At 41.0% G+C, this 12,500-nt stretch overlaps 2 protein-coding genes across 2 annotated transcripts in view; both read left to right on the top strand.

Annotated features, from left to right (window-relative positions):
* Positions 1-6,290, top strand: part of LOC135090615 (uncharacterized) — a 25,333-nt gene extending 19,043 nt beyond the window's left edge. Inside the window, exons 2-4 of the mRNA XM_063987527.1 lie at positions 3,729-3,801; positions 4,449-4,517; positions 6,218-6,290. Coding sequence (XP_063843597.1) covers positions 3,729-3,801; positions 4,449-4,466 — 91 coding nt within the window. The 3' untranslated portion in view covers positions 4,467-4,517; positions 6,218-6,290. The remainder of the gene's footprint in view (positions 1-3,728; positions 3,802-4,448; positions 4,518-6,217) is intronic.
* A 2-nt stretch (positions 6,291-6,292) lies between these two features.
* The window catches only part of LOC135090614 (follicle-stimulating hormone receptor-like), a 17,450-nt gene continuing 11,242 nt past the window's right edge, over positions 6,293-12,500 (top strand). The window contains 7 exon segments of the mRNA XM_063987526.1: positions 6,293-6,352; positions 7,095-7,166; positions 8,798-8,869; positions 9,883-9,951; positions 10,506-10,632; positions 10,634-10,650; positions 11,114-11,254. Coding sequence (XP_063843596.1) covers positions 8,850-8,869; positions 9,883-9,951; positions 10,506-10,632; positions 10,634-10,650; positions 11,114-11,254 — 374 coding nt within the window. The 5' untranslated portion in view covers positions 6,293-6,352; positions 7,095-7,166; positions 8,798-8,849.

Raw genomic sequence — 12,500 nt, 5'->3', positions numbered from 1 at the left:
CCGGGGAATAGTGATACATGAAGAAGTAGCGTATATTGTCTTGCGCATGTAAATGACACTGCCGCCGGGAGGAATTGTGAACGTGAGGGCGGCAGAGATAGACAAGAACATCAAGGGGGAGGGAGAGAGATTCCATTTGGAGAAAGAGATTGCTTAGAGTCTAAACATGTACAATTAATTCAGAGAGCGTAGGGTGTTTGAAGTACTCGGCCCTTATGTTGATTGAAGATACTTGTGCCGTTGCTTAGGTTGTAGAATAAGAGAGAGAGAGAGAGAGAGAGAGAGAGAGAGAGAGAGGTATATCACTGGAAAAAGATGAACGAGTAGTAGTAGTAGTAGTAGTAGTAGTAGTAGTAGAAGGTAAATATCGTAGTGACCAGTGAAAGAAGTATTGGTAAGAGAACAAAAAAAAAAAAGGAAAGAGAAAGGAACGAAGGAAGAAAAAGAAGGAACCATTTGAAGGGAACAAATGTTAAGTCTTGGTGAGGGAGGCAAGAGGGCGGCATTGAGGGGAACAAGAGGCGGTGGTGAAGGGAAGGAATGGTAAGTGAGGCGGGCACGGACACCAGGCAGTAGGGGCGCCTCACCATCACTCATCCACCAGGTTTCGGCACCATTGGAGGGGAAAATGAGAAAAATGGGACGTTGGCTGCCAGTTTTACCATCCAGGCTTTTGGTAACATTTACAGTTTCCTCAAAGCCTCAGATTAGTGCAAGGAATATGTGCTCTCAATTGCTAAAGATGTGCACCTCTTTCTCTGGATAATTCTTGTAAACACTTTATTTGTATTGAAGCTTCTGAAAGATCATTTTTAAGAGAAAGCACAAGTCATGTTCTTCTTATTCTTACATTTTCGATACACACTTCTCGCTTTTTGTTTATGTGTTACTGGGTAAATATCTTTAGTCTTCATGCTTATCTTGAAGTGCCTACAAAGACTTATTTGAAAGAAAGTATCGAGAATCTCTATAATATTCTTAAAAGGAGCAAAAAATGTAAAAGAAAAATTGTAAATACCAAATATAACGTCATTACTTTCTTAAATCATCTATAAAACTTTTTTTTCAGAAACATCGACAATCTGCTTGATATTTTGACATGGAACATAAAAACAAGGAAAAAATATTTTTACTTCCGTTGACAAAACCTCAATGTTGTATGTCTTTCTCTCTGTTATTTTTATTCGTTTTCTTCGTCTCTCCCTGAGTGGCGTGAGGTCCAGGGCTGGCTGATGGCTCTTCACGGGCCGTGGAATTTTAGTGTTGTGGAAATATTGTAAGAAAAACAGGAGCAAAGTGTGAGGGAAGAAAGGAACGTGATGGGAGGAAGTGAAGGCAGGGAGGAGGAGAGGAGGTGATGATGGAAGGAAGTGAAGGGAGGAGGTGACAAGAGAGGTTATGTTTTGAGAGAGAGAGAGAGAGAGAGAGAGAGAGAGAGAGAGAGAGAGAGAGAGAGAGAGAGAGAGAGAGAGAGAGAGAGAGAGAGAGAGAGAGAGAGAGAGAGAGAGAGAGAGAGAGAACAAGGCAAATACTGAAGTCAACAAATCACCTACACACACACACACACACACACACACACACACACACACACACACACACACACACACACACACACACACACACACACACACAATAATGGCGTGTTTACTCCCTAGAGGTTGCTGTTTGATATTCTCCCTCTCCTGTTCTGTAAAATTACCTTCAAATTTAAAGCTGCTTGGGAAAGGTTACTACATATTGTGTGCCTTTGTTAAGCCTTCTGCCACCGCAGGAAGAGTTGCAGTGTTGAAATGGGGACAGGGAAAAACAAAAGAACACAAAGGAAAAACAAACAACGTAATCGCTTTCTTTTACGAGACTGTTTGTGATAAGATACACTGATCTAAAGTAAGAGATGTAGGATAGTAAAAGCGAATGCAAGGAAATGGAGAAATGAGAGAGAGAGAGAGAGAGAGAGAGAGAGAGAGAGAGAGAGAGAGAGAGAGAGAGAGAGAGAGAGAGAGAGAGAGACGTATAAATTTAGAAGCAAAAGAAGAATGGAGACCGGGAAAGCCAAGGAGATGATTGTATTTAAATCAGTCTTAGGAAAAAAATAAACTTGAGTTATACGAGAAGTTTTGACATTAAGGAAAAATAATTGAATAGAAGTTATTGGAGAGGCGACAAATTAAAAGCTTCCTTGGTATTAATTTCACATCTTTCGAAAATCAAGGAAAGTAGAAAAAAGTTTGCATGAGGAGAGAAAAAATGTATCTTTCTGTACTTAACATTTTCCCTTCCATTACATTCCTTTTGGGTTTTCTTACTGAAGGAATTGAGTTCACCCACGGACAGGCCGGTGGGAGAGAAGGAGAGGGTCGGGCAGGGTGAGGGAGGGGCAGAATGAGGACAGGACCACAGTATATCCTGGGAGGAAAATAATAATATGGAAATCTGCGGGAAGAAGGCAGACCAGACGACGTAATGGAGATGAACCGACCAGTAAATAGGGGCGAGAAATGCTTGTGAAGTGCGATAAGAGGGAGAACCGAATAAAGTAGATTAACGCGCACACACACACACACACACACACACACACACACACACACACACACACACACACACACACACACACACACACACACACACACACACACACACACACACACACACACACACACACACACACACACACACACACACACACAGACACACACACACACACACACACACATGTACATTAAAAAATAGGAGGACGAGGGGGAAATGGAATGAATATAGAAACACTGAGAGAGAGAGAGAGAGAGAGAGAGAGAGAGAGAGAGAGAGAGAGAGAGAGAGAGAGAGAGAGAGAGAGAGAGAGAGAGAGAGAGAGAGAAATTGAAGTGAAGCAGGAGCAAGCCACTACACCACTATACCAGATTACTACTGAAGGAGGCGATGGTATGATTCATCTGCTGATTGCACTCCTTAAGGCTTCAGGAGGGGCTTCGTTGCGGGGAGAGAGAGAGACGAGGGGAGGGGAAACTGACGAGGGCACGCAAGGGGAATTCCAATTCGAAAAGAGAAGTCGTGGCGTTTATCACTTCCCCTCTCCAGCTGCACTGCGTGATTCGAAAACACTTAGTTGGCGGATCTTGTCGTGAGAGGGAAGATCTTAATGGAAGAATGTGATTTTTTAGGGAATGGTTGTGGTATTAATAGGAGGAGGTGAAAGGAGGAAGTGGCGTTGTAGTGGTAGTATTAGTAATAGTCTTGACAGGGAAAGGAGGGGGTATTGTATTAGTAATAGTAATAGTAGGAGAAAGTTTAGTAGTAGTAGTAGTTGTTATTGTTGTTGCTGTTGGTGGTGGTAATGGTATTGGTGGTTGTGTTGTCGCTGGTGATGGTGTTGGTGGTGGTGGTGGTTGTGTTGTTGTTATCGGCAGTGTTTTCCAAAGTCTTCAGCTTACTTAAGGCCTCCTCTTTATTAAAACTTCCAAGTCTTTCCAAAAAACAACACAAACTTTGGAACACAGAACTCGGATTTCGTAGTTGTATTTACATTTTGGGAGACATTATTCTTGTTTATTTTTCTCTCTCCAGGATGAAAGTGTCTACGCAAAAGTGATTTCAGTAATAATTTTCATAGATATATGCATTAAACTAGTTTCTTTTTTATTGTTTTTTTTTAATCTTGTACATTTCTGGATGTGAAGTTTAATCAAAATGGCGAGAGTTTAAAATTTTTATTACTTGTTTCTTTGCAGAGACTTGAGCTTCAACAACCTGACGGAGCTTAAACCCCGCGCCCCTCACGCCCTTCCCCGTCCTGCAGACCCTGTACGTGAGAGAGAGAGAGAGAGAGAGAGAGAGAGAGAGAGAGAGAGAGAGAGAGAGAGAGAGAGAGAGAGAGAGAGAGAGTATTAAAAGTTATCACAGAGTCCTCATGCATATATTAAGTATTGAGTTCGCGTTCATTTACCCCGCTGACACACACACACACACACACACACACACACACACACACACACACACACACACACACACACACACACACACACACACACACTCACACACACACACACACACACACACATTGGGCCTTAAGAACTAACAATCTCATTTAACTTTCAAATAGCACTTCATTACCATTCACAGCAAAACAACCACTTGTATGTATTTTTTTCCATTCATTCATATCCATGTGCACACTCCAGATAACGATCAGTGTGTGTGTGTGTGTGTGTGTGTGTGTGTGTGTGTGTGTGTGTGTGTGTGTGTGTGTGTGTGTAAATTTGAATATAACTGAACATTTATCTAAGACAGGCCCACAATGTTGAATATTTGTAACTCTAATTAGAATTGTTTGTTTGTTTGTGTGTGTGTGTGTGTGTGTGTGTGTGTGTGTGTGTGTGTGTGTGTGTGTGTTTGTTTGTTTGTTTGTGTGTGTGTGTGTGTGTGTGTAATAAAGTTCTATCTCATTGCAGGATCCTCGCCAACAATAGGATAAAAAAAATAGCACCTGGAGCATTTCTCGACCTTAATCTTGAAGTCCTGTGAGTTTGTATTCCTTTCATCAATTTAGCGCTCCTTGTGACTTCATTTCCTTCTGTTCTTCACCGTGCCTTTCATCAGAATTTTCCCGTTGTTTAATCATTTTTGCAAGGTTCTTTATATTTCCTTCTATTCTTTCCTTTTTTTCTTTTTAACGCATCCGTTTGACTCCATTTCCTTCTATTTTTTTCCCCTCTTGCTTTTATCCATATGTTAGTTAATAATTTTTATATTTTTTTTATATATATTTTATTTTTTTCACTATCTATTTTCTTTAATTATCTTTTTTATATATAATTCTACATAAAAGACATTTTTTTCCTCTCCTTTTCTACCATTTTCTCTTTCCTCTCTGATCTTCACTTCTTCCTTCTGATGTCTTCTTCCTTTAGTTCATTATATAATACCTCTTTGTGATTCTTTTTCCTCCTTTCCTTTCCTTCCTCTTTCTCCTTCACTGTCTTTTTTTCCCTCCTTTGCTTCCTCTCTTCTCTCCTTTACTTATCCTGAATTCTTCTTTTATTGTTCATAGTGTCTGACTCTCAACCTTGTTTCCATTCCTTACTCTCTTCTTTTCCTCTTATGTAATTTATTCCGACTTATAAATTTACCTTGAAATTGTCCTTTCTTTCTTAACCTTCTATCTGTTTTCCTGTTTTTTTTTTCATTGTCCTTATTCTCCTTTCTCTCATTCTCTCATTCTCTCATTCTCTTCACCTGCTTTCTCCGGCATATCACCGCAGTTTGTGTTCACATTATCTCCCTTAACTGGGGTAGAGAAGTTTCAATGGGTAATAAAGGCAGTGCTTTCTCCCCTCCTGCCGTGCCCTTGCCCTCACCTGCTTTGTTCTCCGAGTTGAGGATTTTTCGTCTCTCACTCACCTGAACTGTGTTGGGGAATAGTTGAGCTTTAGTTGTTATTAGTTCCTCTTGTTGTAGTAGTAGTTGTTGTTGCTAGGTTATGATGATGGCAGAGATTGTTGTTGTTGTTGTTGTTGTTGTTGTTGTTGTTGTTGTTGTTGTTGTTGTTGTTGTCTTTGTTCTTGTAGTTGCTTTCTGTTGTTTGTTGTGATTTAGGATGTTAGTGAAATAATATTAACTTATTAACTTTAGGACTCCCTGTTATTATTTTCGTTTTCTGCACTTTTTTTTTTTTTTTTTTTGTCATTTGCTTCCCCCTTTCCTCGTCTCTCTGGATTTATTCTTGAAATTAATTTTCGATCTTTCTCTCTCTTTCCCTCGTAACATTTTCTTCTGCCCTCCATGATTGTTAACGCATTTATGAATTCATTATTTTGTGCCAGTGTTTGTCTCTCATGCCATTTCTCTCTTTATATCAACATCAGTCTCTCCTTCGTCGTATATTTTTTTTGTTGTCTTATCTCATGGTTGTCTGTCTCCGTATCTATACAGTTACCTATCTCTATTTCTGCCCTTCTTTGCATGTATAACCGCCTCATATTCATCTTTCTCCCTCTCTTTATCGTCATGAAACTCGTCTGTCGTCCTTTCCCTCTCCGTATCTTTATCAGCTATGCCTACCCCTCCACTTTCCTTCACGTGCCTCACTTTTCTGTATCTTTATATAATTCCTCCTTCAGTGTCCTTTCCTTCACCGCATCTTTATCAGCTTTTGTCCCACCTCTTTCATTCACGTCTCTCTCCTTTCCTTCACGTTTATTCTCTCCATTTTCTCCATCAGACACCTGGAGGAGAACGCCCTCACGTCCCTGGTGGAAGTGGAGTTACCTGCGGGACTTCGTGAACTCTCTCTTGAAAAAAATCATCTGACAGCCCTGCCTCCCTCCCTCTCCTCCCTCCACGGCCTGCAAACCCTGTACGCAAGTATTTGTCTCGCTTCCCTCCGCTGTGTTGCGAAGCGTTGTGTTATTAATCCAGGTGGGGAAGGGAAAGGCATGTGTTGTTGAAAGTTATATTGTGTTGCTATTGTTTTGTATTTTATTGTTTTGAGTTATTTATGGTGTTAGTGTACTAATTGTTTCTTTACGTGTGTGTGTGTGTGTGTGTGTGTGTGTGTGTGTGTGTGTGTGTGTGTGTGTGTGTGTGTGTGTGTGTGTGTGCATTTATGCGTTCTATTTTTATGTATCTTTATTGATAAAGTGCTTTGTTTTGCTTTTTTCCTGTTCGTAGTCATGGTGTCAGGATTTATTTGTTTATTCATGTACTCATTTGCAGATTAAGTTTGGCTCTATTTTTTCTTTCATTTCTTTTAATCGTGAAAATAGTCAGTAAAAGCTGCATCATTTATTAAAAGGTGTTGAAATCGTTTGAAAAATACAAGCTCTAATATTCTCTGAGCATGCTGAAACCTTTACTCATGTTTATTCTATGTATTTTATATCCGTATATTTATTCCTTCATTTTTATTCATTTATTATAATGGTATTCGAGCAAGAGCTAATGCATAGACTAAATAATTAAAAACAAGTGCCAGTGATTTTACACCAAGCTTGGCACACGTCACTAATTTATTCCATATTTTTTTTTTCATTTAGTTGTGCAAATAAGTAGACTGTAAGTATAAAATGTAATAAGATTCATTCTATTAATACCCTCAGGAATGTAGCGCGCAACAGGCTGACGGTGCTGAAGGATGGTGACCTACGCGGCCTGCACAACCTTCTGATCCTGTGAGTACTTCCTGTAGAGGCGAGAGGGGGGCGGGGAGCGGGCGCCTTGTTGTTGTGGAAGAGGAGGACGAGGAAATGGAGGAATAAGAGGAGGAGGAGGAGGAGGTTGAGACAGTAGAGGACAGGGACGTGGAGGAGTAAGAGGAAGAAAAGGAGGAGGAGGTTGAAGAGACAGGCAGAAACGAACGAAATGGGAAGAAGATAGTAAAGAAGAACAAGAAGGCCAGACAGAATGAGGGCGAGGACCAGGAGAAGGAAGAAATAGAGGTGGAGGAAGAGGAGGAAAGGAATGGACGAAAATGTAAGGGGAAGGCGCCGAGAGCCACATTAGTCCTCCGCGCCCTGAACAGTATCTCGTGTCGAGGCTTAAGTAACTCCTTCCGTTGATTTACAAAACGACGAGGACCCTAAAGCAGCAGGAAGGAAGTCCTCGCTCCCGACACACACACACACACACACACACACACACACACACACACACACACACACACACACACACACACACACACACACACACACACACACACACACACACACACACACACACACACACACACTACTGCTGGCCGAGAGCTCATAAAGGAAGAGCAGCAGCAGACATCTCTCCTCTTTATGGCCACATCCTGGATTTCTCTTGCTGGTGATAAACACGAGATAAGCACTGAGGTCACAAGGTAGAGGAAAACGGTCCATTCTGAGACATTCGTGCATCTTATCTCGATTACTTTTAACAGGTTCTGGCGGAAAGTATTGGAATTTTCAAGAGGGTTTCCTTTTATATTGATAGTTTGACAAGTTTAAGAAGGATTCTGCATCATAATTAGAAAAAAAAACTTACATGAACCTGAATAATCATCCCTGTGCCCTTTGAAAATATATCTTAAGGGGAAGAAGGCGGTTCATAATACTGTCCGGCGTTCCATGTCGCAGCGTCGCCTGTGTTTAGTTCAGGAGTAAATATGGTGTTGCTTCCTGTTTCTCCTTGCGTGGCGGTGCTGTTGGTGACACATGCAGTACTGCCGGATGCATACCAACGCGGTGCGGGACTGACGTGATGTGTGGCAGGCTGCTTGACTTAATGGGAAGCAATATGTCATGGCGGGGAAAGATAGAATCCGCCACACTGGTGCTTTGTCATTTTCTTTATCATTTGACGTATATCCTCTCTTTTTCTGATATTTTGCGTTTGTTTTTCCTCGTAATGTTTGATGATTCTTCCTCCTCTTTTTTTTTTTTTTCTTATCTCTGTCCTCCTCGTTCTCATTCACCGAAGCGCGCAGTTAAATGCATAATGTGTGATAATAATATACAGAAGCGAGAAAGACAAGGAAAAGATGGCAGTAAGAATAACTTTAATGTCTCAGCCTTTCCTTCTTTCTGATCTCAAATATTTCCTCCACGTTTTCCTCTTCCCGTCAGCCTCTCCCTCCTGCCTTTAACCTCTTCACTCTTCCCTAAGGTCACCATTTACTCAGCCACCATTCCCCTTCACCATCATGCACTCATTCCCTTCCCTTACTCCTCCCTTTCCCAAACCGTCACCAGTCAGTCACCTTTCACTCATTACTATCTCTCGTCATCCTCCCTCTCAGTATCATCCACTCACTCTCTCCCGTCTCTTCCTCCTTCAGGTCCCTTCACTACAACAAGATCACTGCTATAGAGGACCGAGCCTTCATCAGGATGAAAAAGCTGGAGATACTGTGAGTAATGACTAAAATCAGAGAATTTTTAATATATTTGTTTATTTTCTTATTTGCTTATTTATTTTTATTTATTTACTGCGTCACTGAATTTTAGGAGCGTCAGTTTGAGTTTTTTTTCTTTCTCCATTTTCTTCCTTAATTATTTGTCTTCACACTTGAGAGAGAAAAAGAGATAGATAGATAAATAGACAGATAGATAGACAGATAGATAGATAAGGAGAGAGAGAGAGAGAGAGAGAGAGAGAGAGAGAGAGAGAGAGAGAGAGAGAGAGAGAGAGAGAGAGAGAGAGAGTATTAATATTGCATCATGATTACATTAGCATGGTGAGATGGCATTTATGTGTACTTGTGTGGAATGATGCGCGGACGCCAGACAGGCAACACCTTAGAGACACACGCCGGGCAGGGAGGCGGCAGAGGCGGTACACAGACCCTGCCAGGAGGACGTATAAATATTTGCGTCAACCCGGATGTATCAGTAAAGCAAGGAATGGTGGTGAAGGGGTGGTAGCAATAGTAGTAGTAGTAGTAGTAGTAGTAGTAGCAGTAGTAGTAGTAGTTTGACGATGGATTCTGACGGCTTGGGAACTGGCACCTCAATTGGCTTTTTTTTTTTTTTTTTTAGTTTCGTTGCCCTTGGCCGGTGCTCCTCCTGCATAAAAATAAAAAAATAAAATAAATAAAAAAAGTAGTAATAGTAATGTACTCGTATTTCAGTAAGCTTAGTCTATAACCTGATTGTCAACCAGATGTCAATACTACTGTGACGAAACTGATAACAAACAAATATAAGTATTGATTTATTGGCTACTTAGTTATACACTCACAATAACAACGACACTGTTACACGTTGAGCAGCGCATGATACATCAGTGTGCAGCGGAGCAAAATAAACATTCACAAGCACACAGGTGAACAGGTTAGGAGCGAGGAAGTAATAGACTCGTATCTAATATTTAATGGTAACCCGACGCTGCTTCTCTCCTACACTGTTCCATCACGCCCTTCAGGAACCTTGAGGGGAACGCCCTAACGGAGGTGCCGCCCGTAGTCCCTCACTGCACGAGACTTCGCCAACTGTGAGTTTCTTTTCTTTTATCTATCTAAAAAATCAAGCTTTCTTGTATATATATACTCGTATATATATATATATATATATATATATATATATATATATATATATATATATATATATATATATATATATATATATATATATATATATATATATATATATATATATATATATATATATATATATATATATATATATATATATATATATATATATATACACTCCTCTCACTGCTTTCACATACTCTAACACTATTTACTTTTCTTCTGTTCTCTCACTAGTACATGTTTTTTAAACCCTATAATTCTCCCCCTCACTCCTTTCACATACTGTAACACGTATTTATTCTTGTCCTTCTGTTCCCTCCCTCCATGTTTTTAAATCCTTCATTCCTTTCACATACTCTAACACTTCTCTGTTCCTTAAATGATCTGTAAAATTCAAACCTGTACTCTATAGCTGTTTGAAACTCATAATTCAGTTCAATACACCTGTCGCATTAGAAAGAACTTTGGTATTAATTCAGCCATCTGTGCCTGGTGCTCCCTCCCTCTGAAGGCATCTGGGCCACAACCGCCTGTCCTACTTCGGGGAGAAGGCATTGACGGGACTAAAGAAGCTACAAGAGGTGGCGCTGCACTTCAACCCTCTCCGTTCCATCCACCACCGAGCCTTCTCCAACCTGCCCCGCCCTCAGCAAACTGTACGTGTGAGAGAGAGAGAGAGAGGAGAGAGAGAGAGAGAGAGAGAGCAGAGAGAGAGAGAGAGAGAGGGAGAGAGAGAGAGAGAGAGAGGGAGGGAGAGAGAGAGAGGAGAGAGAGAGAGAGAGAGAGAGAGAGAGAGAGAGAGAGAGAGAGAGAGAGAGAGAGAGAGAGAGAGAGAGAGAGAGAGAGAGAGAGAGAGAGAGAGAGAGAGAGAGAGAGAGAGAGAGAGAGAGAGAGAGAGAGAAATTTGCATTCATAATCAAATCAATATCGTTTTCATCAACAACTTTTTATTATATTATTCATCTCAGTTTATTTTTGCCTTCGTCAGGATGACAACACTAATATATTATACATCATCACAACATTTCCACTCAACGTTTTCCTAGCAAGTAAACAAATATAACCAAATTTTACATGTCACCCTTCTCATCCTCCTTATTTTTCTCCCATTTCCTGCAGGATCCTGAAGGAAGTGAAACAGCTGCAGGAGTTTCCTGACCTGAACGGCACCTACAGCCTTGAGGACCTGAGGATAGACCGCTCCTCTCTCACTTCCGTGCCTGAGGATCTGTGTAGCGTGGCGCCAATACTCCGAAGCCTGTGAGGATGAGGGACTGTAGGGGAGGGAAGGGGAGTGTTGTAGGAGGTGTGAGAAGAGGAGGTGAAGGTGGGAGGAACAGGCAACTATCGATGATGGAAGGAGTTATGTTTTTTATTATTTTTTGTATATAAGTGGGGCAACATAAAAAAGCAAAAAAAAAAAAATCCCTCTGAGGTACCAACCCCAAAGAAAGGTCAAAAGGATCATCTAATGTTGGAGGATAAGTGTCTTGAAACCTCCCTCCTAGAAGAGTTCAAGTCATAGAAAAGGAGGAAATACAGAAGCAGGTAGAGGGAGCCAGTGACGTATGGATAGGCAATAAGAGAGTGGCGGGTAAGGACACAGAGAGTAAGAGGTGAGTAAGGAAGGTGTGTGTTGTGATGAGGTGTAAATGAAAGAGGTACAGGTGAGAGGACTAGTGATGTGAAGATAGGCAATAAGTGAGTTGTAGGTAAGGGCGTGGAGAAGGGTGAGTAAGGAAAGTGTATTGCAGTGAGGAGTGAATAAAAGAGGCACAGATGGGAGGACTGGTGACCGAGGATGAGTAGTGAGGCAGTGGGAGGTGAGAGGAATTAGCAAAGAAGGGAAAGGCAGTGTGTCGTTTATTGGAGTTGGGAAATTTGTGCCTGCAGTGCAACAGTAATTATGTTATGTAACAATACGACTGGCGCAAGGGAAAAATTATAAACTAGTTCAGTCACAAGAGGTCGGAGTGGGTGGCAGAAACTCAGAGAATTAATCCCATCTCTAAAATTGAGACAGCGCCTCGCAACACATGAAAGGTGGACTGTACGTTTCATGTGCGAGAATTGCAATGCTTTGATTTCTGTACTGAACGTGCCGTGAAATATGATGATGTCAAGTGGTTGGAGTGTTTGTGGAAGAGCATAGCGAAGTAAAACGCTTAAGGCTACTTTTAAGAAAGAGCTAAACTTGAGAAGAATTTTTAAAAAATAAGGTTAAGTGTGTCAAGAAAATAGTAATTACTAGCGGATTCTGCTAGTGTGAGTGTGTGAAGGGAAATACTGAAAATGAGTAGGTGATTTGTATAAAACATTAAAGAGGAAGGTTGTCACTTGGCTGAACATGGACAGCAAGGGTTGAAATCCTGAGGAAAGACGTAGAGAGTAAAGCAATCAATAAAGTTGTTCGCAACTGTATAACTAGAAAGCTTGGTGAGATGTAGTGAAGTGACAAAGACAGGCAGAAAAGAGGAAGAGGAAGATGAAGAGGAGTTGAAGTTGG

The sequence above is a fragment of the Scylla paramamosain genome, chromosome 35, assembly GCF_035594125.1.
Source record: "Scylla paramamosain isolate STU-SP2022 chromosome 35, ASM3559412v1, whole genome shotgun sequence".
In the NCBI taxonomy this organism is placed as follows: Eukaryota; Metazoa; Arthropoda; class Malacostraca; order Decapoda; family Portunidae; genus Scylla; species Scylla paramamosain.
This window is presented reverse-complemented; position numbering and strand designations above follow the sequence as displayed.